The 20,792-nt window shown below is 44.4% G+C and overlaps 1 protein-coding gene across 1 annotated transcript in view; it reads right to left on the reverse strand.

Moving 5' to 3' along the window:
• CPLANE1 (ciliogenesis and planar polarity effector 1) overlaps positions 1-20,792 on the reverse strand; it is a 185,927-nt gene that overhangs the window by 147,806 nt on the left and 17,329 nt on the right. The window contains exons 4-10 of the mRNA XM_040338483.1: positions 13,842-13,961; positions 9,808-10,043; positions 5,891-5,997; positions 5,394-5,550; positions 5,191-5,294; positions 3,848-4,030; positions 1,118-1,373 (exon numbers count right to left, since the gene is read on the reverse strand). Coding sequence (XP_040194417.1) covers positions 1,118-1,373; positions 3,848-4,030; positions 5,191-5,294; positions 5,394-5,550; positions 5,891-5,997; positions 9,808-10,043; positions 13,842-13,961 — 1,163 coding nt within the window. The remainder of the gene's footprint in view (positions 1-1,117; positions 1,374-3,847; positions 4,031-5,190; positions 5,295-5,393; positions 5,551-5,890; positions 5,998-9,807; positions 10,044-13,841; positions 13,962-20,792) is intronic.

Raw genomic sequence — 20,792 nt, forward strand, 5'->3', positions numbered from 1 at the left:
AACATTTTCACAGCTCTTACTGTGAAGAAAACTTTCCGTATTTGGAGCTGAAATCTCTTTTCCTCTAGATGTAAAGGTGCCGCCGTGTCCTCTGTGTTGACCGTGAATAACTCAACACCAAGTTCACTATATGGACCCCTTATGTTGATCATATCCCCCCTTATTCTCCTCTTCTCAAGAGTGAATAAATTCAGTTCCTCTAATCTGTCCTCATAGCTGAGGAACTATGAGCAACTATTTTCAAGGATGAAGCACTTTAAGGGCAAAATTAAAACCAAAATATCGGACGAGCACCTTGAGAATTCATTGAGAATTGCGACTACATAAATCCAACCAGATATTGATACGTTTCTTTATCAAAAACAGCGTCAAATATCACACTAGTTATATGTTGTCCTCTTTTACGTATAAATTCTATCCAGCACTCCGTTGCACTGGCTGCGTTTCCTTCTCCATCTTCTGCAACATAACAAGTGTGCTTTACTGCTAGTAACTCTAAAAAAATTCTCTTGTGTTACCAGAATGCCTTACAAAAGAGATTCAGCAATGATACAGATTCAGGTAAACTTTACAATAATTTCAAAGGTATCTACTGAAAGGGCTATCGGGGCTGTCTCTGGACTAAATACTTTCTGCATATCTCACCTAGTACAGTTATACAGACGTTGGTGTCAGAACTCCAGGTCTGGAAGCATTTAGGGTCAGTAAAATAGAAAGTATAGTTGGCCTGGAGTTTAGAACAATAAGGAACCTAGCATTTTTAAAAGAAAGGTCAACAATAAATTTCTCTCTAATCTAATTAAAAGCAGTGGCTTGTTAGTTATCACGTAACCTGTTCTGCAGCACTAGTGACCTCAATTCAAATCCCAACCATAACTTGTGCATCTTGTGTTACTGTGGGTTTTTTCCAGGCACTCCGGTCTCCTGCCAAACTCCAAAGACATAGAGGTAGGTTATTTGGTTCTTGCCTAAATTGGCCCTAGTATGCATGTATATATGCAAGATAGGGACCTTAGAAATTGTAGCGTGCTACGTAAATTGTCAGAACTATAGAATTGTCTGTAATAAATAGTATTTACAGTAACTGGGATAACATTACCGTATCCACATCTCTCACCTTTCCTAACTGCAGGCTCTGTCGTAAATGCTCCAGCCTCTGGGCAGAGTCTAGCAGTAAAGACTTCATGAAATGATAAGGAGACATATTTTGTGCAAAACGGAGGGCAGTCACCATATAACCATCAGAGACAACGAGGTAATGCAGGCGAGGGTGGCAAGTGACAGAAAACCTCTGCCTCATCAGATCATCCTGAGATGCCACAGAACCCAGAGAGTCATTGGCATTATGGCTTTCCAGGAGGGGGACAGGCGGTCTAAAAAACAAGAAATTAAAATATGAAAACAGGTTAAACTAGATTATATTTATTGCTACTTATTTTTCCTAAAAGCAAGTCTGTAAAAATAGTTACATTACTGTAGTAAGCCTCTACAGAAGGCTGATGGCATGAGCTGCCAGTACAGACCTTTTAGGTTGAGCTGTCCGGTGCAGTTTGGAGCCCCAGAGCCTCCCCCCACATGTCTGCACTACCTGACTGATGAACAGGCATGCCCTTGGCTCGAACCCACAATGCAATGTCCTGTGCCTGAGCAGCCTAACAGGTTCAAACATTGCCAGGTAAAGGGCAGGGGATCCGCCTCTGGCATTAGGACACATAATGTAAGGGTTAACCTTTAGGCGGTGCTGGACAGTCAGAGGCTTTGCCACAGAACATTCAGGAAGAGCCTGGCAATCTGTAGTTCTAAAAGGCCCAAACATTGCCAGGTAGAGGGCAGAGGATCCTTAGAATTATAATTCCCTCTGGGAGTGGACATGTAATGTAAGGGTTAATTTCAATGGGAAAAAACAAGGAACACCACTCAGGTGGGTGAATCCAGATAGATGAATACGTTAAGTGAATTGAAGGACTTGTCTCAAGGGTTTATTTTAAGGCAGAGCTGGACAGAATGACGTTTAAGAAATGTTTGATAATCTGTAGTTCTGCCTGAATTATGATGCTCCATTTTAGCAAGAAAACCATGTACATTGTCAGGGATTTAGGAGAAAATTAAAAATGCTGTCCTATAAAGTTTTCAATATAAATATATACACACATTTATATTTTTCAAGTAAATATACAATATATTACATGAGTATTATGTAGTCTCTTATCCAAGACAGCAGCTTGAGCTCTAGGTTCCAATTCACACTGCAGAATGTCAGGAGACATTTGTCGGTCCAAAAAAATACTGGCCGACATTCTGCCCACGTGTATGTGGGTCTGGTCGGCTTCTGTCGAACGTGCATGCTGGAAAACCAGCAGCCGACCGACTCCCGATCAGCGCTTTCAGCCAAAGGCAGAGACCGCTGATCGGTGTGTTCTGACAGGGGGCCGCCAGAACACAACAGCTCAGCGGCTGAGATCGCTGGACTAACCTTGCATGGTTAGCACAGCGGTTCCCAACCAGAGCTGTCAGTTTTTTTTCCATGCAACTCCACGGGGTAGTAGTGTGTACCAGGCTTAAGTTTGAAGTTGCTATTAAACAGGCCACTAGCTACTTTACAGTACTGCCTCTTCAGCATATCCCTCTGTGTTCTAATTATTTACTTGTACAACAAAGTATATGTGTGTATGTGTGTGTGTGTGTGTGTGTGTGTGTGTGTGTGTGTGTATGAAGAGATATTACATATATAAATAATCAGGGCACAGTAACATATGCACAGATGATTGCTTTGTACACACTGGTTTTGCTCTGGTCTTGAACAGATGATCTTTCAGATTAGAAAAAATTGTTGCATAAGGCATGCAAAATCTAAAGTTATGTCATACTGCGGTGTGTCAAGATCCAATGACTTCATACTTACATCGTAATGTAACATTATGTCATGAGGACAGAACAAGTAAGAGAAGGAAGCTAGAATGAGAAAATGAGCAAAGAAGAATAAATGAAAAAAGAAACACAGAAAATAGAGAAGAGCGCATTACGTGGAATAAATGAATATAGTAAAGCTAAAAATGCGATGAAAAGAAATGAAAACTTAGATTTGAAATCAAGATCATGGATCTGAAAAATGTTCTGTGTTGTAATAATTTTCTGCCCTGCTGCAAGCAAAATCCAGCAATAATTTTTTTTCTAGAGGTCAAGGACACTAAAAGAATAAATTAGAGTAGATATTATATATGTGCAATGGTTATCAAAATCTATATTTTCAGTCAATTTTTACCAATATGTTAAGCCTAAAATATGCATGCACCCGCAAAGCAGCAACATATTTCTCCATAATTGTCATAAAACACTTTTATAACATTTACAGCTCACTAATTCAGAGTGAACCATCAATGATGGATCCAGAATTCCTCCTACTTCCACGTTCACAGGGATACCTGTTTTGTACAATCAGCATTTACAGACGTATATGCATCCTAGGTGCACATCTGTGCATGGGTTCCCTTTAATACTTATTTTAATAGAATTTAACATTTATCACTTTGTATTTATCTTTGTATCTTGTATTTAACTTTTTGCTTCATTTTTTATCACAAGGGATCAGACAAGAATAATGTCCAACAGTAAATTGACAGTGAGAAAAAAGAACAGAGCGTTTATATAAAAGAGATCAAGGACAGATTTAGAATATGTTATACAAATGTCTTCATTGGTCGATCTGTCTGCGAGAAGGAAGACTTATTTATTGAAGGATTTAAAAGACAGATTTTTTTTCTTACTGCCCATATCAACCAACTGTCTTCTTCCACAAGAAACAGAACTGATACTTAAAGGTGAATTCACACATTCTATGTGTAATTACCTGTATGTGATTAAAGGATGAAGAGGGATAAACTCGGCAGGTCCAAATTCAACACTACATCCAAATGTTGTCAGAGTCAGGAGCTCACCCAGTCGTGTTAATAACAGAAGGGACCCCCTCTTCAAAACACAGGCTAAAAACAGGCTGTCGGCTGTCCATGATAAGTCCGCTACCCAGTAAGACCTGAGAAGGAAAGGAAATGGGTTAATAAAAATTTCACAAAAATTTACTGATTTCCCTTTGAGAGTATCGCACAAAAAATAAAAATGTTGTTACAGGAAATGCTCAAAATCTGACTTGTATCTTAGTGCAGACTTCTGGTAAAACCAGTGAGCCAATCACACAAGCAGGAAATGACAATTCTGGGGAGAGTTCTGTACACCATCACTGTACGGACGTGGGCGCAGATAGCTGTGTGTGGCTCGGCTATCTATGCCCGGAAGTGGGAGCAAATACCTGTATTATACAGGTATCTGCTCCCCCCTGAAAGGTGCCAAATATGACACCGGAGGGGGGAGGATTCCGAAAAGCGGAAGTTCCATTTTTGGGTGGAACTCCGCTTTAAGTGATAATACTGTGATGCATTTGCCTATATGTCTCAGTTTAATTCTCCCTGCTTGCCATGTGTGATTCAGTCCTCGGCTAACAGGTTATTGAAGTGCTAATGTCCCCTCACTATTTCTAAAGGTTAATTGATCTATTGTGTTGTGTGAAGGAGATCTGTGTTTAAGTGGCTTGTGTTAATTATTCTGATTGCTCCATTGTGGTAATTATCTCTCTATATGCGGGGTCGAGCTGTCTAGTTAATGTATTCAGTACAACTAGTAATTAGCGTCACTGATGTCATTGTCTAAAGAAATGTGTCTTCAAGAATCGGCACCGAGATGTCTGCCTGTCCTCTGTATGAAGAGCCCCCACTGTGTGAAAAGGGGGTGGAGATTTCATTGTTCTTTGATTGGTGATTAGCTTGTAAACTGTATATATATCTAGCTGAATGCTGCCATTAAAGCTGTGTTGTTCCAGCAGTAAGCTTGGTATGTGTGGCTTATTGGGCGATCCCAGGAATATCCCCCCTTGTGGAATATTGGGTGATTATCTTTATGGGAAGAAGGGAAGACTTTGACGGGGATATCATTCTAATACCGTCACAAATACATTAATTTCGTTAATTTCTATGAAAGAATAGGATCCAAAACTATTCACCTCAAGGGAAGCAATAGTGACGACTGAGGAAAAAAACATGGCAGATTTTCTGAGATTGAGTTGGTCAACACCACTCCAAAGATTTTGAGGTAAAAGTCATGTCAGGCATATGGGTACCATCAAAAATTATTTCCACCAACCTTAGGTATCTGGTTGGGATCTTCTGGTTTTTACTGCTACAGCCCTTCAAACTGCCACACACAGTGACAAAGTTCATGGTGTTTATAAAGACGACACAGGTTGCCTGCAAAAAACAAAGAAAAATAAATCAACGTCATTTATTTCCATCATTTTTTCCCCATAACAGAATACTTCTAATAGTTTATTGTTATATTTACAGCACCTTGGGGTCTTTCTGATTTATTGCCAAGGCTTGGACAAAGCCATCTTTGGAAAATGCAGTCACCAGAGCTCCTCTAGACTTGACTGGCTCACAGGTAGTGTAGATGGTATCCAGGGGACAGTCCTGTTGTGCCCAATGAATGTTGAATGGGGACACACTAAAACAGATTAAAGTACAATATACAGATTGACAAGGGTTATGCCTTCATGTAAAACAGCGGTAAGGCAAGTATGTCTAGACAGAAGTTATGGACACCCTGTCACCTGGAAGGGGAAGATGCCATCAGCTGGGACAAAGACAGCAAAAAAACACTCTAATGTGCTAAAAAGTGATTTTATTGCTGTTTACTGTGACAGTAAATCTCCCCAATTGTTGGTTATTAGGATACCAATAAAAACAAAGGCATACAGTACACATGCAGACAAACTTATAAAAATATTAACTTCACACAAGGAAATGTTTGATATCACAGACCAAATATATAAAAAAAAGCGGACCTGTTGTACTTCTGATCACCTTCAAGCCAACGCAGAGAAAGGAATGTCATCCTGAGATGGGCTCCAGAGTAGAAGACAAATGTGCACAAACAGCTGTCCCCCAACACCTGAAAAGTCATAGAAGTAAGAAAACAAACACAGCAAATTAAAGAACTAATCAGACATGGCTTTTCCACAAGTATTACATAAATACAGTACACTACAGTACATACTGTAGAACTCAAAATATGAATAGACATACTCTGCATACTTTGTCCAATAAAGGGTATCTTAATATCATTTAAATGTGTTTTGAGCCATTGCCTTACAGATTGGGCAGTCTAAAGGGATATTTCAGTTATAACGGGAGTGCAGTAGCCTGAGCCGCCTGCCGACTTAAAATTGGCTGAGACAGCTTCCAACCAACATTTTCAGTTCTGTTCCTGCATTATGGAGCAATGAAGCCCAACTCCAGCCAATACCTTTTTCTCTGAAGTGGCTGGATCCCCTGTAAATTTTTAGTTTTTGTCTCTGCTTCCCCTCCCCCTCTCCAAGTTAGGAATACCAGGCAAAATAGAAATAGAAGGAATATCTTTTCTAAGGGGACAGACTTATAGCTGAACTCCGGGAAAAGTAAAACATTTAGAAGTTTGCTTAGGTCGAAGAAGTCCTCCCAAGAGCCGGTTCACACTGGGGCAACCTGGGATCCGACTTCAAGTCACCCCAAGTTGCCCCAAGTCACGCGGTCGAGAAAATGAATGGAAGTGAATGGGAGCCGTCTTAATGTACACTACTGAAGTCGCTCCAACTTCAGAAAAGGTTCTTGTACTACTTCAATCCGACTTGTAGGCAACTTGTACCCATTGATTTCAATGGAAGTCGCCTCAGAAGTCGGATCGCTGTCTTAACTGAAGCAACAATACAGGAAGATAACATACATTTCTCAGGCAAATCCCCTCCCTCCCCCCTCCCTCCCACAGAGCTGATTGTTGTTTGATTGTCCACTGGAAAGCCTCCTGTCCTGGAGGCAACTTGAAATTGCCTTGTAAGTTGCCTGATGATTCACACTAAAGTCGTGTCCAAGTTGCCTCCCAAAGTCGTGCTAGAAATCCTGTTGCCCCTGTGTGAATGGGCTCTTAACTCTACATCTCTCTATATAGCACGACTGACAGCCTCTCTCTATAGTTTTGAGGCATGGTCGTCTCTAACTCTTCTTCTTTTATTTTTTTTTTAGTTTAGAAAACACAAACATGTTATACTTACCTGCTCTGTATAGTGGTTTTGCACAGATCAGCCCTGATCATCCTCTTCTCTGGTCCCTCACCAGCACTCCTAGCCCCCTTTCCTGTTCCCACAGCAAGCAGTTTGCTATGGGGGGGCATCCGAGCCGAGCCTCTTTGTGTCCATTCAGACACAGAGCCGTGGCTTGCTCCCCCCCCCCTCTCTCTCTCTCATCATTGGCTCACTGACTTTGACAGCAGCGGGGGCCAAGCAGGAGGGAGAGTCCCAGACAGCCAAGGCTTTCGTGCAACATTGCTGGACGGAGATGGGGCTCAGGTGGGTATTAGGAGAGCTGCTGCACACAGAAGGTTTTTTTATCTTAATGCATAGAATGCAAAAAAAAATAACCCCTGGCAGTGTAAGGGCAGTCCCATTGCAAGGAAGAATTTACAAGCATTATTTTAAACAAGCTTTACAACAAGACATCACAGATTTATTCAGCCACTTGTACTGCAAAGTAGTTTATTCTCAAAGATCCTAAAAGATTACAAAGCAGACTTAAAGCCCAACTCCAAGTTTACAGTTAGTTTAAAGCGGTTGTATACCCACTGTCATTTTATTTTTATTTTTTAAACCTAAAAAGAAAAAGTCATAATCAGCTAGTATGCAACGCATACTAGCTGATTATGAAATACTTACCTTGGAACGAGGTGAGAGGAACTTACCTGGTCCACGCCGAGGGAGATGTCATCTTTCCTCGGCGTGTCTTCCGGGTATCGCCGCTCCAGCCCTGTGATTGGCTGGAGCGGCGATGTCGTCACTCCCGCACATGCGTGCGGGAGACTTCTGTCTGGCAAGGTCCGGCGGCTGCCGGCCCTTTAGCCGAGGATCCCCGCTGCGCATGCGCCACTGCAGTCAGCGGTGCATTGCGGGGGGAATATCTCCTAAACCTTACAGGTTTAGGAGATATTCTTTATACCTACAGGTAAACCTTATTATAGGCTTACCTGTAGGTTAAAGTGGTAGTACAGAGTTTACTACCAATTTAAATAGTTTCTTTAGGCATCCTGGACCTGCCAAGCCTGCGACATAGTCCATTAAAGGAGAAGCACCATAGTGATGAACTCAACTTCTGCTTCCTATATGAATGCTTCTTGACAGCACAATAAGTGATTGACCCAATGTAATTCTTCTTTGCACACTCCAGCTTTGCTGTACAGGGACTGCAAGAGGCTGATACCAGGTCAAACTCAGGTACTCGACAACGCTTCATTTTAATAAGCCATGAACAACAAAGAGGTATGGGATCATTGTGCCCTGTGATGTTCTCAAAAACAAGGATTTTACAGGTAAACCCAAATAATCCCATTTTCTTTATCATACATCCCAGGCCCAAGTATTCCACCCTGGCTCAGGACTCTGGACTAAAGCCGCCTTCTGCAAGTTTCGAACCCATCCAAACCTTTCCAGAGTTTTCACAGTTAAAACTACTGCAGAGCAGAACGCTCCTGCAGATGTAAAGTTCCCAGGTATCAGATAACAGGAATAGGACGCAGAAGTCCCAAGACTGGGGCTGACACCCTGCTGAATACACTGGGAGCAGTGGACAGGCTCAATGTCAGGACCACAAATTAAAATGGTGTTCAACTGCAAACTACAGAATCCTTTGGTGAAGTGAGAAAATCTGCACATGTAGATAAGCATTCTTGATACCAGGAAGTCTCCCTGTTGGAGAGAAGCCACCAACTACTGCACAGTGGAGCTTGACAAAAGTAAGTTGATACCAAACACTTTGTCAGGGTGAGCCCAGTTTGCATACAAAACATTCTTCAAATGAGAATGAACCAGAAAGGATTGAGGAATACTTCCACCAGGAAACTCATAAAGGCTTTCTGTGTGTGAGATAAAACGTAACCCCGGGGTTCCACCAGAGTACATTCCCCAGATGACGATTCTTCCGCATTCAATTCTACTGGAAACTACCTGTCCTCCACTTGTCCCTCCCCTGGTAATAAGGAGGTGGGAGGCAAGGGGAAACATTTCCACGTGCAACCAAGATGGTCACAGCCAGAGAGTATTACGGAAAGCTGGTGTTGAAAACCAGCAATTTCAGATGAGAATTCCTCGCCATAAGGGCTGTCAGTCCATAAGGCAATATATCATTGCACAGGGTGCTGTCATGCAGAGCCCAGTGCCGACCAACAACATTAAAAGCTTTCCCCACGTCCTGAGCAGGGTCTGAGTACCATTCCTCTGGATGCAGCAACGCGGTAAGCAATGGATCTGAAAAAGCTAGCCTCTTCTAGTAAAAAAAATTATGCATGGAAGGGGATTCCTGTGATTTTTTTGGAACTTTCCAATCACCTGAAGGTGGCAGCATAACCCAATCAAAATGGATATGACGATACACTGTGTCTTCTGATGTACAAGGATTACAGAGGTGCAATAGTTAGTGTCATTTGTATCTGTCTAGCATTCAACTATAACTCCTGGCAGCTAAATGAAACAGAAGGGATATAAGCATACGCTTCTGCATTAACGTGAACCTGCTACTTTGCAATGCATGCGCAAAGCACATATTCAGCTGAAGATCTTTATTTTCGGTAGCAAACCCTATTTCTAAAGGAAACAATTCCTGACACCAAATCTTAGCTACATATGCACAGTTTCATCTACAATGCAAATAAACATAAAGAAAAGATTTATAAAAAACGTACTTCGCTCTTTAAAAACATGGCATGAACTTTCGCTTCTTTATCCTCTGTGCTTGGAAACTTAACCGTGTCATGAGGTTCAATTTTAGTCCACCGGCCTGAAAGGGTCCTGGTTTTCTGAGGGTTAGGCCGGCTCTTTTCCTCTGTGTTTTCCCACAGGTACACACATCCTGTGTGATTGGCCAAGAGCACTCTACTGCCATCTCCTGACACATACAGGTACAGCTTCAAGCAGGTTTCTATAATAAGAAAAACATTGTCAACTAATGAGCTGCTAACTGCTATACTTCCAACAGGGTACACTTTCAGTATCTATTTCCAAACTTTAAACTTCAAGGAAACAGTGTGGAAAAAATGTATTTAAATGGCCTTTATACCTCCTTTTTTTTTTTAAATCATTTACTTTTTTAAATCAAGCATATTTGCGTGCACACAGTAAAAAACTAAATCAGTCATAAATCAGCACAATATAGATAAAGAATTCTTAAAAGACTGTGACACTTTAACAATAATGCCCGGGTTTTGTGAAAAAAAGCACAAATGAAAAAAAAAAATGCAGGTTTAAAAATAAAAACATATTAAAAAACAACAGTACCAAGGCTTTCAGATATTATAGATTATAGCCACCCACTGCAGAAACACGTGCCCAACCACTCAAATTTTGTGGGCAGCTTTGGCATGTCTGTTCAAGGAATACAGAAAATGTAATCTACAATAATCTATGGAGAATTAATTGAGGGGGAGCCAAACCAGGAGTTATGCAACCAACATTGCCAAATATTTGTAAATTTTTCTGTAGAATTCCTATGTTGATATGTCAGCTTTTCACAGATTAAAGTGGAGGTTCACCCGAAAAGTTAATTTTTAACCTTAGATTGATGCTCATTTTGTCAAGGGTAATCGGGTAGTTTTTTTAAAATCTAAGCATTACTTACCGTTTAAGGCCTTGTACTCACGAGCAGACATGTCCGATGAAACCGGTCCGCGGACCGTTTTCATCGGACATGTCTGCCCGGGGACTTCTGTTCGATGGCTGTACACACCATCAAACAGAAGTCCGCGCGTAAACAATACGCGGGGCGTGTCCGCGGTGTCGCCGCGTCGATGACGGGGTGTCGCCGCGACAATGACGCGGCGACGTGGGCGGGCCTGCCTTTTAAATGCTTCCACGCATGCGTCAAAGTCATTCGACGCATGCGAGGGATGGCGGGCGGCTGGACATGTACGGTAGGTCTGTACAGACGACCGTACATGTCCGGGCGGACAGGTTTCCAGCGGACTGTTTTAAAGCAAGTCCAGGAAACAGTTGTCCGCTGGAAACCTGTCCGATCCGCCCGAAAATGGTCCGCTCGGGCCGACACACGGCCAAACATGTCTGCTGAAACTGGTCCGCGGACCAGTTTCAGCAGACATGTTTGGTCGTGAGTACGGGGCCTTAGAGATGCATCTTCTCCGCCGCTTCCGGGTATGGGCTGCGGGACTGGGCGTTCCTACTTGATTGACAGTCTTCCGACGGTCGCGTCCCGATTTTCCGAAAGTAGCCGAACGTCGGTGCGCAGGCGCCGTATAGAGCCGCACCGACGTTCGGCTTCTCGTGACGCGATGTATGCGACCTTCGGAAGCCTGTCAATCAAATAGGAACGCCCAGTCCCGAAGACCATACCCGGAAGCGACGGAGAAGATCGCTCTCTAAAGCGGTAAGTACGGCTTCGATTTAAAAAAACTACCCGATTCCCCTTGACAAAATGAGCATCAATCTAATGCCCCGTACACACCATCACTTTATGTGATGAAAAAAAACGACACTTTCTGTGAAGTAAAAAATGACGTTTTTGAAACTTAAATTTTCTAAGACGAAGTTGCCTACACACCATCGTTTTCTCACAATGTTCTTGCAAAGTGAGGTTACGTTCCACCACGTTTTACCATTGAAGCTTGCTTCATAAGTAGCTTCTGGGCATGCGTGGATGAAAAAACGTCTTAGAAAACGACGTTTTTTGCTACACACGGTCAATTTCTGTGAAGTAAAAAGTGCACTTTTGAAAAACGACACATAAAATTGAAGCATGCTTCAATTTTTTTTGGTCGTTTTTTACAAGACATAAAACGACGTTTTCCCCCACACACAGTCAATTAAAGTGACGTTTTTAAAAACGTCATTTTTTTTCATCACATAAAGTGATGGTGTGTACGCGGCATAAGGTTAAAAATTTTTTTTCGGGTGAACTCCTGCTTTAACACGGAGCTTACCTGTTCAGCCCACAATTGCCTTGTAGGGGGATGGGGTGCCAGTCAGTATCTTGCTACCAATTTACAAGAAATGTATAAACATCTGGTCACAGTTATACAAGTGTTGGGTGTGCATCTAGGGCCCCTATGAGACATACCAAGGCTCCATGCACACCAGCTTATTTTTAGCTTCTAGAAGTAGTTTGAGCATTTTTTTTCTGCCCCTAGAAGCAAAATAGTGTTATTCTATGTGTCCGTGCACACTAGTGTAAGCTAGAGCCAATTTTCCAGCTTCGGCTTGTGGAGAAGAAAAAAAAAAGTCCTTTATTTAAAAAAAAAAAAAAAAATGTCCCCCGATGGTAATCCAACGTCATTCATGATGAACACGGCCCACCGACCAGGAAAAAAAAAAAAAAGGTCCGCACCCAACAAAGGCTACTGCCGTTTGGCAGCTCTGCCGCCTCCCCGCCCCCTCGTAGATGTCATGGACCTAGCATGCCCCCATCAAACCCCTGCTGAACCAACGGAGATTTGAACCGTCTATGGATATTTCAGCTCACTGATGAGATTTCCTCCAACTTGCGGTTATGTTTGCAGTGAGATAGTGGGATACAGATGGCAAAAAAATGTTTTTTTCACAATAATCTACTCTATAAAAACATGTTATCACTGGCCCCTTTTTTCTATTGCACATTAAAGTGGATGTAACCCCGAAAAAAAAAATATATTTATTTTTTGATGTCACAATGTAGGGTATAAAATGTCCTTTCATCTGTGCCCAGTCTTGCCACAGAGTTAACCCAGCTCTGAACAATCCTCTTTTATTGTTCAGTGAAATAAAACGGACTTACAGAGAAAAACCTTAGTCCGTTCCGCCCCCTTGCTGTGAGTGACAGGTTATTTACATATCTCATGCACTAGCCAGAGACAGAGGCACATCCTGTGTAAAAAGTTCACAATTCACATCCCTCTCCCCTCCTCTCCCTTCCAGCTCTTCCAGGATTGGTTGCATTTACTGTGTTTTGACTGGATGTTTCTCATCATGGGGTGTGATCCACAGTTCAGTGTGACGAGGAAATGCATGTATATTGCAGTGAAAACACAGAACAGAAAGCAAAATATACACAGACAAGTGATCTGATTTAGGTTAGATGTATCTAGTGAGAGCTGGACAGAATTGCAGTGTGTGTGTCTGAGGTCACCTGATCACAGTTGCAACATCAGGTTATTTACATATATCATGCACTAGCCTGGAGACAGGCATTATTTTTTAATTCCCACTCCTTTTCTGAAGTCATGTGGTTACTTTTCTGGATTTTGACTGGATGTTAGGGATCATAGCAGAATTTAGTGTAAGGAATACGCAAGAGAAAATGCATGTTGGCAAGGGGGGTGTAGAGGTGGGCCGGATGTCTACTGACATCACGACTCCACCCACCCAGCTCCAGACAACAGTCCCACCCACAGAATCTGCAGTTTTTCGGGTCTCATAACAGACAGAGGGGAGACATTTGACAGGTAAGGATATACATGCAGGAGGCATCTATATCCTTATAGATCAGCACTATGGCAGTAGTTTAGAAAGGATGAGAGTGGCTTTACATCCACTTTAAAAAAAACTAAAATTGTACAATCTCATAGCATTCCCAAACACTCTTTGATGTCTGTAAGCTGTTGCTGTATACTGAATCATGATTTGAGTCATGTGCATGCACTAAAAATACAAATATGGAAATGTGTTCATTTACTGTAGTAATTAGAATACTATTTTTCCATTTAGGATGCTTTATTTCTTGGGATCTGCCTACCTTGTGCAAGTGAAATCAGCTGGGAAATGTCTGCAATAGCTGGCACAGTGAGCAGACAGTCCAGATCCTTACACCATAGTGACAGCTCTCCAGAGACATTCAGAGCAGCCAGCCAGGCTCCTGTGGGATGAAGAAAGATGAAGTCTTAAAGCACATCTAAACCCAAGAACAAAAATGTAATACATTGCAGCTTGCCAGCCTGTAGATGTGGTGTCTGTATTAGGCTGGCCATACATTATGCACTTTGTGGCGTTTAACAGGCTGGCCATACATTATGCAAATTTTCTTTCTTTCAACCACGGGTTGAAGGAAAGAAAATTGCGCGTTTCCCCTATCAATAGTCAGTTCAATCCGTCAACGTCCCACTTTTTCTTTAATTGTTTTGCATTTTTTCCTTTATTTTCACCTGGTGATCCTGCCAGTAACACACTTCCCACCCCAGGGTGACGACACTCACTCGTCACACTACATCGATTGAGAAGCAGCATTCCCACTCTTAGAAAGGATTAAAGAACACCCCCCCCCCTCCATATCTTAGAGGGAAGGAGTTTTGTCCCTTGAGAGCTAGGAACAATGTACCGGATAACAGCAAAGCACAGGCAGGAGCACGGGGTGGGGGGTGGCATGGCTGAACTGCTCTGTCTGTCTATAGATGCACAGAGCCCAGCTCCAGAGTGAGCCTGCATGAGAGACCCCATAGCAAGTGGCTTCCTATGGGGGGACACAGAGAAGAGAAAAAGCGAAAAGCGCCAGCAGGGGACCCCAGAGGAGGAGAATCAGGGCTGTCCTGTGCAATACCATTGCACAGACCAGGTAGGTATAACATGTCTATTTTAACAATAAATAATATATATACCTTTACAACCACAAGATCAGTCACTGCTTCTCTTACTCAGGATGCATCCACTCCTCTACTCCTCTCCTGCAGACAGCCTGCAGTGTGTGGATCTATTGGGTCGCTGCCACGGCTGCTCTGCACAGGCTATGTATAGCACAGTTATGATGTCACTGCTACCCAATATCTGGGTTTGCAAAAGCATTTGGTGCACACAAAGTGGGTTACCATCCTTTGAGGAATATATTTAAAAAAGAGATTTTTAATACAGCTTACCTGTAAAATCTTTTTCTTGGAGTACATCACGGGACACAGAGCGGCATTCATTACTATATGGTTATATGGAGTACCTTCAGGTGTAGACACTGGCAATCTCAAACAGGAAATGCCCCTCCCTATATAACCCCCTCCCATAGGAGGAGTACCTCAGTTTTGTAGCAAGCAGTATGCCTCCCAAAATGGTCCTCAAAAAAGAGGGGTGGGAGCTCTGTGTCCCGTGATGTACTCCAAGAAAAAGATTTTACAGGTAAGCTGTATTAAAAATCTCTTTTTCTTTATCGTTACATCACGGGACACAGAGCGGCATTCATTACTATATGGGATGTCCCAAAGCAATGCTTACAATGAGGGGAGGGAGAACATCTCCAAGACAAAAGGATTTAATTTAGAGATATACTCAAATCATAATAAATCCAACTTAGTTGAGAAAAATAATCTTAAATTTTTAAATTTAACTCAAAAAAAGAGGAGCCCCCCGGAATCCGAGGGTCTCAAACTGCAGCTTGCAGCACTGCCTGCCCGAAGGCAGTATCAGTATTCCTTCTTACGTCCAACTTGTAGAATTTTGTAAATGTGTGGACAGAAGACCAGGTTGCCGCCTTGCAAACTTGAGCCATAGAGATCTGGTGGTGTGCTGCCCAGGAGGCGCCCATGGCTCTAGTAGAATGAGCCTTTAATGATACTGGAGGAGGCAACCCTTTCAAGCCGTAGGCCTGAGTGATTAATTGCTTAATCCACCTAGAAATGGTGGACTTTGCAGCTGCCTGCCCCTTCTTGGGCCCATCCGGTAGAATGAACAGCACATCTGTTTTCCGGATCTTCTCTGTAGCTTTAAGATAGGCCTTCATGGCCCTGACAATATCCAAGGTATGCAGCAACCCTTCCTTTCTGGAAGTAGGTTTAGGGAAGAAGGATGGTAATACCAAATCCTGGTTCAAATGAAAACTGGATATGACCTTCGGTAGGAAGGAAGGATGAGGGCGGAGAACGACCTTGTCCTTATGAAAAATAAGATATGGTTCCTTACAGGATAAGGCCGCCAGTTCCGAAACTCTTCTTGCGGAAACTATGGCAACCAAAAATACTAACTTCCTTGTCAGTAAAACCAAAGGAATTTCAGCCAACGGCTCAAACGGTTGTTTCTGTAAACTTGACAGAACAAGATTTAAATCCCACGGACAAAGCGGGGATTTGACTGGAGGTCTAATACGTAAGACCCCTTGAAGGAAGGTCTTAACCAGCGAGTGGGTGGCCAGCGGCCGCTGAAACCACACTGACAGGGCAGAAATCTGTCCCTTGATTGTGCTTAATGCCAATCCTTTATCCACTTCTAGCTGGAGAAAACTTAAAACTCTATCTATGGTGAACTTGCGAGGAAGCCATAGCTTGGACTCGCACCAGCCTACATAGGCCTTCCAGACCCTGTGATAAATCACCCTAGAGACCGGTTTCCTGGCTCTGATTAGGGTAGAGATTACTTTCTGAGACAGACCTCTACCCCTGAGAATCAAGGATTCAGCTTCCAGGCCGTCAAATTTAGATGCCGTAAGGCAGGGTGGAGGATCGGACCTTGCAATAGCAGGTCTGGCCTTAGAGGCAGAGTCCAAGGATTTCCCACTACCATCCTTAGGATTAGTGAGTACCATGCCCTTCTGGGCCATGCTGGAGCTACCAGGATGACTGGTATGTGCTCCACCCGGATCCTGCGCAGCAGGCGGGGTAGTAACTGGATCGGGGGAAACGCATAAAGAAGTTTGAACTGATGCCAAGGGCAAACCAGAGCATCGGTTCCGCAGGCCATCGGATCCCTTGAGCGGGACATGAACCTGTCTAGCTTCTTGTTGAGTCTCGATGCCATGATATCCACGTCCGGCACTCCCCATCTTTGGCAGAGTGCTTGAAAGACTTGTGGATGCAGAGACCATTCCCCCGGCCATAGAGTCTGGCGGCTTAAGAAGTCCGCCTGAAAATTGTCCACTCCGGGAATGAATATTGCCGATATGCAGGGCACATGAGCCTCTGCCCATAGGAGAATCAAGCTCACTTCTCTCTGAGCGGCCTGACTCCTGGTTCCCCCTTGGTGATCTATGTATGCCACGGCCGTGGCATTGTCCGATTGAATTCTCACCGGGAACCCCTGCAATTTTGACGTCCAAGCCCTGAGGGCTAGTCGAACAGCTCTGAGCTCCAAGATGTTGATGGGTAACAGCCTCTCTGGCTTTGCCCAAGTACCTTGGCGAGTGCAACCATCCACAATTGCTCCCCAGCCCGTCAGGCTGGCGTCTGTGGTTACTATCTTCCAAGCCACTGGGCTGAAAGACTTCCCCTTCAGTAGATTCTGAGGGTCCAACCACCAACACAGACTTTGCCGGACTCTTGATGAGAGTGGCAACGGGATATCCAAGGCCTGTGGCCTTCTGCTCCATGCTGACAGGATGGCTGCCTGCAGGATGATGGCTTTGACCTTCCTCAGAGGTAGGAACACCCTTTGTTGTTCCGTGTCTAATCTCATGCCGAGATATTCCAACTGCCTTGTGGGCTGGAATGCTGACTTTTCTCGATTTAGGACCCAGCCGAACCTCTCGAGGTATTGGACCGTGAGGGCCACTGCTCGCTCCAAGCCGGGAGACGAGTGGTCTATGACTAGGAGGTCGTCCAGGTATGCTAGGATCGTGACCCCCTGGATCCTTAGCTTGGCTAGGATTGGAGCTAGGACCTACGTGAACACCCGGGGGGCCGTAGCCAACCCGAAGGGAAGCGCCACGAATTGGAAATGACGCGAGGCCACCATAAAGCGTAGATATCTTTGATGTGGCTGATAAATTGGAACATGAAGGTAGGCATCCTTTATGTCTATGGACGCCATGAAGTCGTCCTTTTGGAGTGTGGCAGCTGCTGACCGCACGGATTCCATCCGAAATGAGCGGACTTTTAAGTATGCATTTACCATCTTTAGGTCCAAAATTGGCCTGACATCTCCATTGGACTTTGGGATGATGAATAGGTTGGAGTAGAAACCCAGCCCCTGTTCCAGGACTGGTACCTCTACTATTACTTCCTGGGAAAGTAGATGATCTAAAGCCGATCTTAATGCGGCTCCCTTCTCCAGATCGTTTGGAATCCTCGACTCCTGGAAATGAGGAGGAGGAAACCTTAGGAATTCTAGTTTGTAGCCTGTGGCCACGGAAGACCGTACCCACTCGTCGGGAATGCTGGCTTCCCAAATCTCCGAAAAGAGTCGCAGCCTTCCCCCCACCTTCGTGGGTGGGGGCGCCCCTTCATAAGGTAGACTTGGGGGCTGGTTTTGCTGGTTTGCGAAACCACTGCCTCTTGCCTCTAACAGCCTGTCCTTGTGATCTGCTGTTGAAGCCGAAGTTTGCTCTTGCAGGAGGCCGTCGATACTGCTTGGCATTAGAGGGCCCCTGCCCCGGGGAATGCTGTCGTTTAAACGCAGGCCCCTGAACCTTCTTCTTAGTTGGCAAGAGAGTACTCTTGCCGCTTGAAATGGTCTGAATGTATTTATCCAGGTCCTCTCCGAAGAGCCGTCCTCCATGGAAGGGGAACCCTACCAGGAGCTTCTTGCATGGGGGCTCAGCCTCCCAGCTCTTTAACCATAAGAGTCTTCTCATATGGATAAGGGATAACGATAAACGTGACGCTTGCTGGATAGAATCCTTGATTGCGTCTACCGTAAAACATATGGCTTTAGGGACATCCGAAAATTCTTCTGCCTGCTGGGCAGGAATAAGTTCAAGCATTTGCTTAAACTGATCCGATAAAGCTTGAGCGACCCCAATCGCAGCCACGGCTGGCTGTACTACTGCCCCTGCAGAAGTGAAGGAGTTCTTAAGTAGTGCTTCCAAGCGCTTATCAACTGGATCTTTGAAAACCTGTATGTTTTCTACAGGGCATGTTAACGACCTGTTAACACATGAGATGGCTGCGTCTACTGCAGGAGAAGCCCATCTCTTGGAAAAATTTTCTTCCATAGGATATAAGACAGAAAATTTTTTAGGTGGTAAGAAAACTTTGTCTGGCTTGTTCCAATCTTGGAACAAAACTCCCTCCAATAGAGGATGGATCGGAAACACAGCATTGCTTTGAGGCGCCCTCAGTGAGCCCAAAGCTGAAACTGTCGATACCTGGAGATCTGGTACAGGCAGGTTGAATGCCTTATGGACCAAGTCCGTCAAGCCTTGAATCCACCAGCTCTCCCTCAGGGAGACTGCCCCAGACTCCTCTGTATCCGGATCTTCGATCCCTGAACCTACTTGGTCCTTGTCCAAGAGGTCGTCCAATTCCCCTGAGGAAAGGCCCTCCTCTTCAGAGGGTCCGCGCACGGGTGACGGAGATCTATTCCGCTTACTACCCCGCATAGCTGCGGCTATCATTTTTCCCATGCTTTTCTGCATCTCATTTAAAGAGGTGAGTAACACCTCCTCCGTGACCATCCTAGGGTTGGGTTGACTCGCGTCAGCTCCAGCCCCAGATCCCGATGGCCCAAAGGCTCCCTGTGGGGAAAGCAGCGGCATAGCTTTGTCCGAGACCTCAGACTCTGTGGGGGAATCCCCACCTTTTGTACCCTCTGACTTGTTCTTTGATGCCATGGTACAATACCGAGGTACACCTGCTACTTATTGGTACCTGGGACTTATAAATAGTTAAATGCCCAAACACCTGTTTGGGGGATAAAAAATGTTTCCTCTCCCCTAGATGACACTTTTTTTTTTTTTTTTTCAAAAGAAAAACTTCTCTTCTTTCTTTTTTTTTTTTTTTTTTTTTCAAATCTAGGCAAGAAAAAACATTCTGTCCCCCTGAGTAGTATTGCAAGAGAAAGACTATGAGATGGAAAAGAAAACAGCCTATTCCTAGGCTAAACCACAATCTTCTGAAGACTGTAGTATTCTTTCTGGCCACTGTGTGTCCTCGGCGCCCCGTGCTTCACTCCAGTCTTTCCTCCCTCAAACCAACGTATCGAATGAGCTGTGGCATCTAAGGAAGGGCCGCCCCTTCCTTAAACCACTGACCCGCCCTTCCCCCCCAGCAAAAACGGCGCCAAAATGCGCCTATAACACGTGAACGCGCGCCGCGCGCGCGCCCGCCGACAGGGGGGGGGGGGGTTTGGGAGGAAGGGCCTCTCCGTTCCTGCAGCCGCAGCCTGGAACACACGAGGAGGTCAGCGTTTTGCCTGTCTTGCAGGCATGAGGAAGAAGACTGGATGGAGCATCGCCTGGAGGCTTGCAGGTAAGCACAGCTCTCTGACACACACATACATTTTGTACACACAGGCCCCACTCACAGCTTTTCCAACACTACCAGGGAGGTCACATTTTATGGGGAATAACAACATATAGAGCCATCCTATCTTCATGATATGTGACTGGTTTGCCAGATGCAATGCATAACTTTAGGCATGTCCCCTGTGACCTCCCAGAAAAAAACTTGCTAAGAGCCAAGTTCCGCAAGTTTTTCCCCTTACTTACCTGCTCCATGCCGCAGGACTTTGCCAAGCAAGAGGCCCAATCTTCCCCCATCTCCGTGGGGATGTCTAGACCTTCAGGCCCTGGGAACCTTCTTCTTCCATGAAGGATCCACTGTCCTGGACCCATACAGCACCCTGGCAAACAGAAAACATTAGGCACCCAAAGGTTTTCTAAGTTCTGGGCCCAGGGTCCAGCTCTCTTAAAAAGAAAGCATTATGGGCTATACCCCAAGGGTTTGGGGTCCGGTAACTGACCACTTTAGCGCTGAGGCTTTTTTGGACAGAACCGGTTAGCTCACCTAATCCCAAGGATGCGGAGGCAAGCTAAACCATGACTAACACCTAAGACACTGGC

This window comes from Rana temporaria, chromosome 1 (genome assembly GCF_905171775.1).
Source record: "Rana temporaria chromosome 1, aRanTem1.1, whole genome shotgun sequence".
Lineage (NCBI taxonomy): Eukaryota > Metazoa > Chordata > Amphibia > Anura > Ranidae > Rana > Rana temporaria.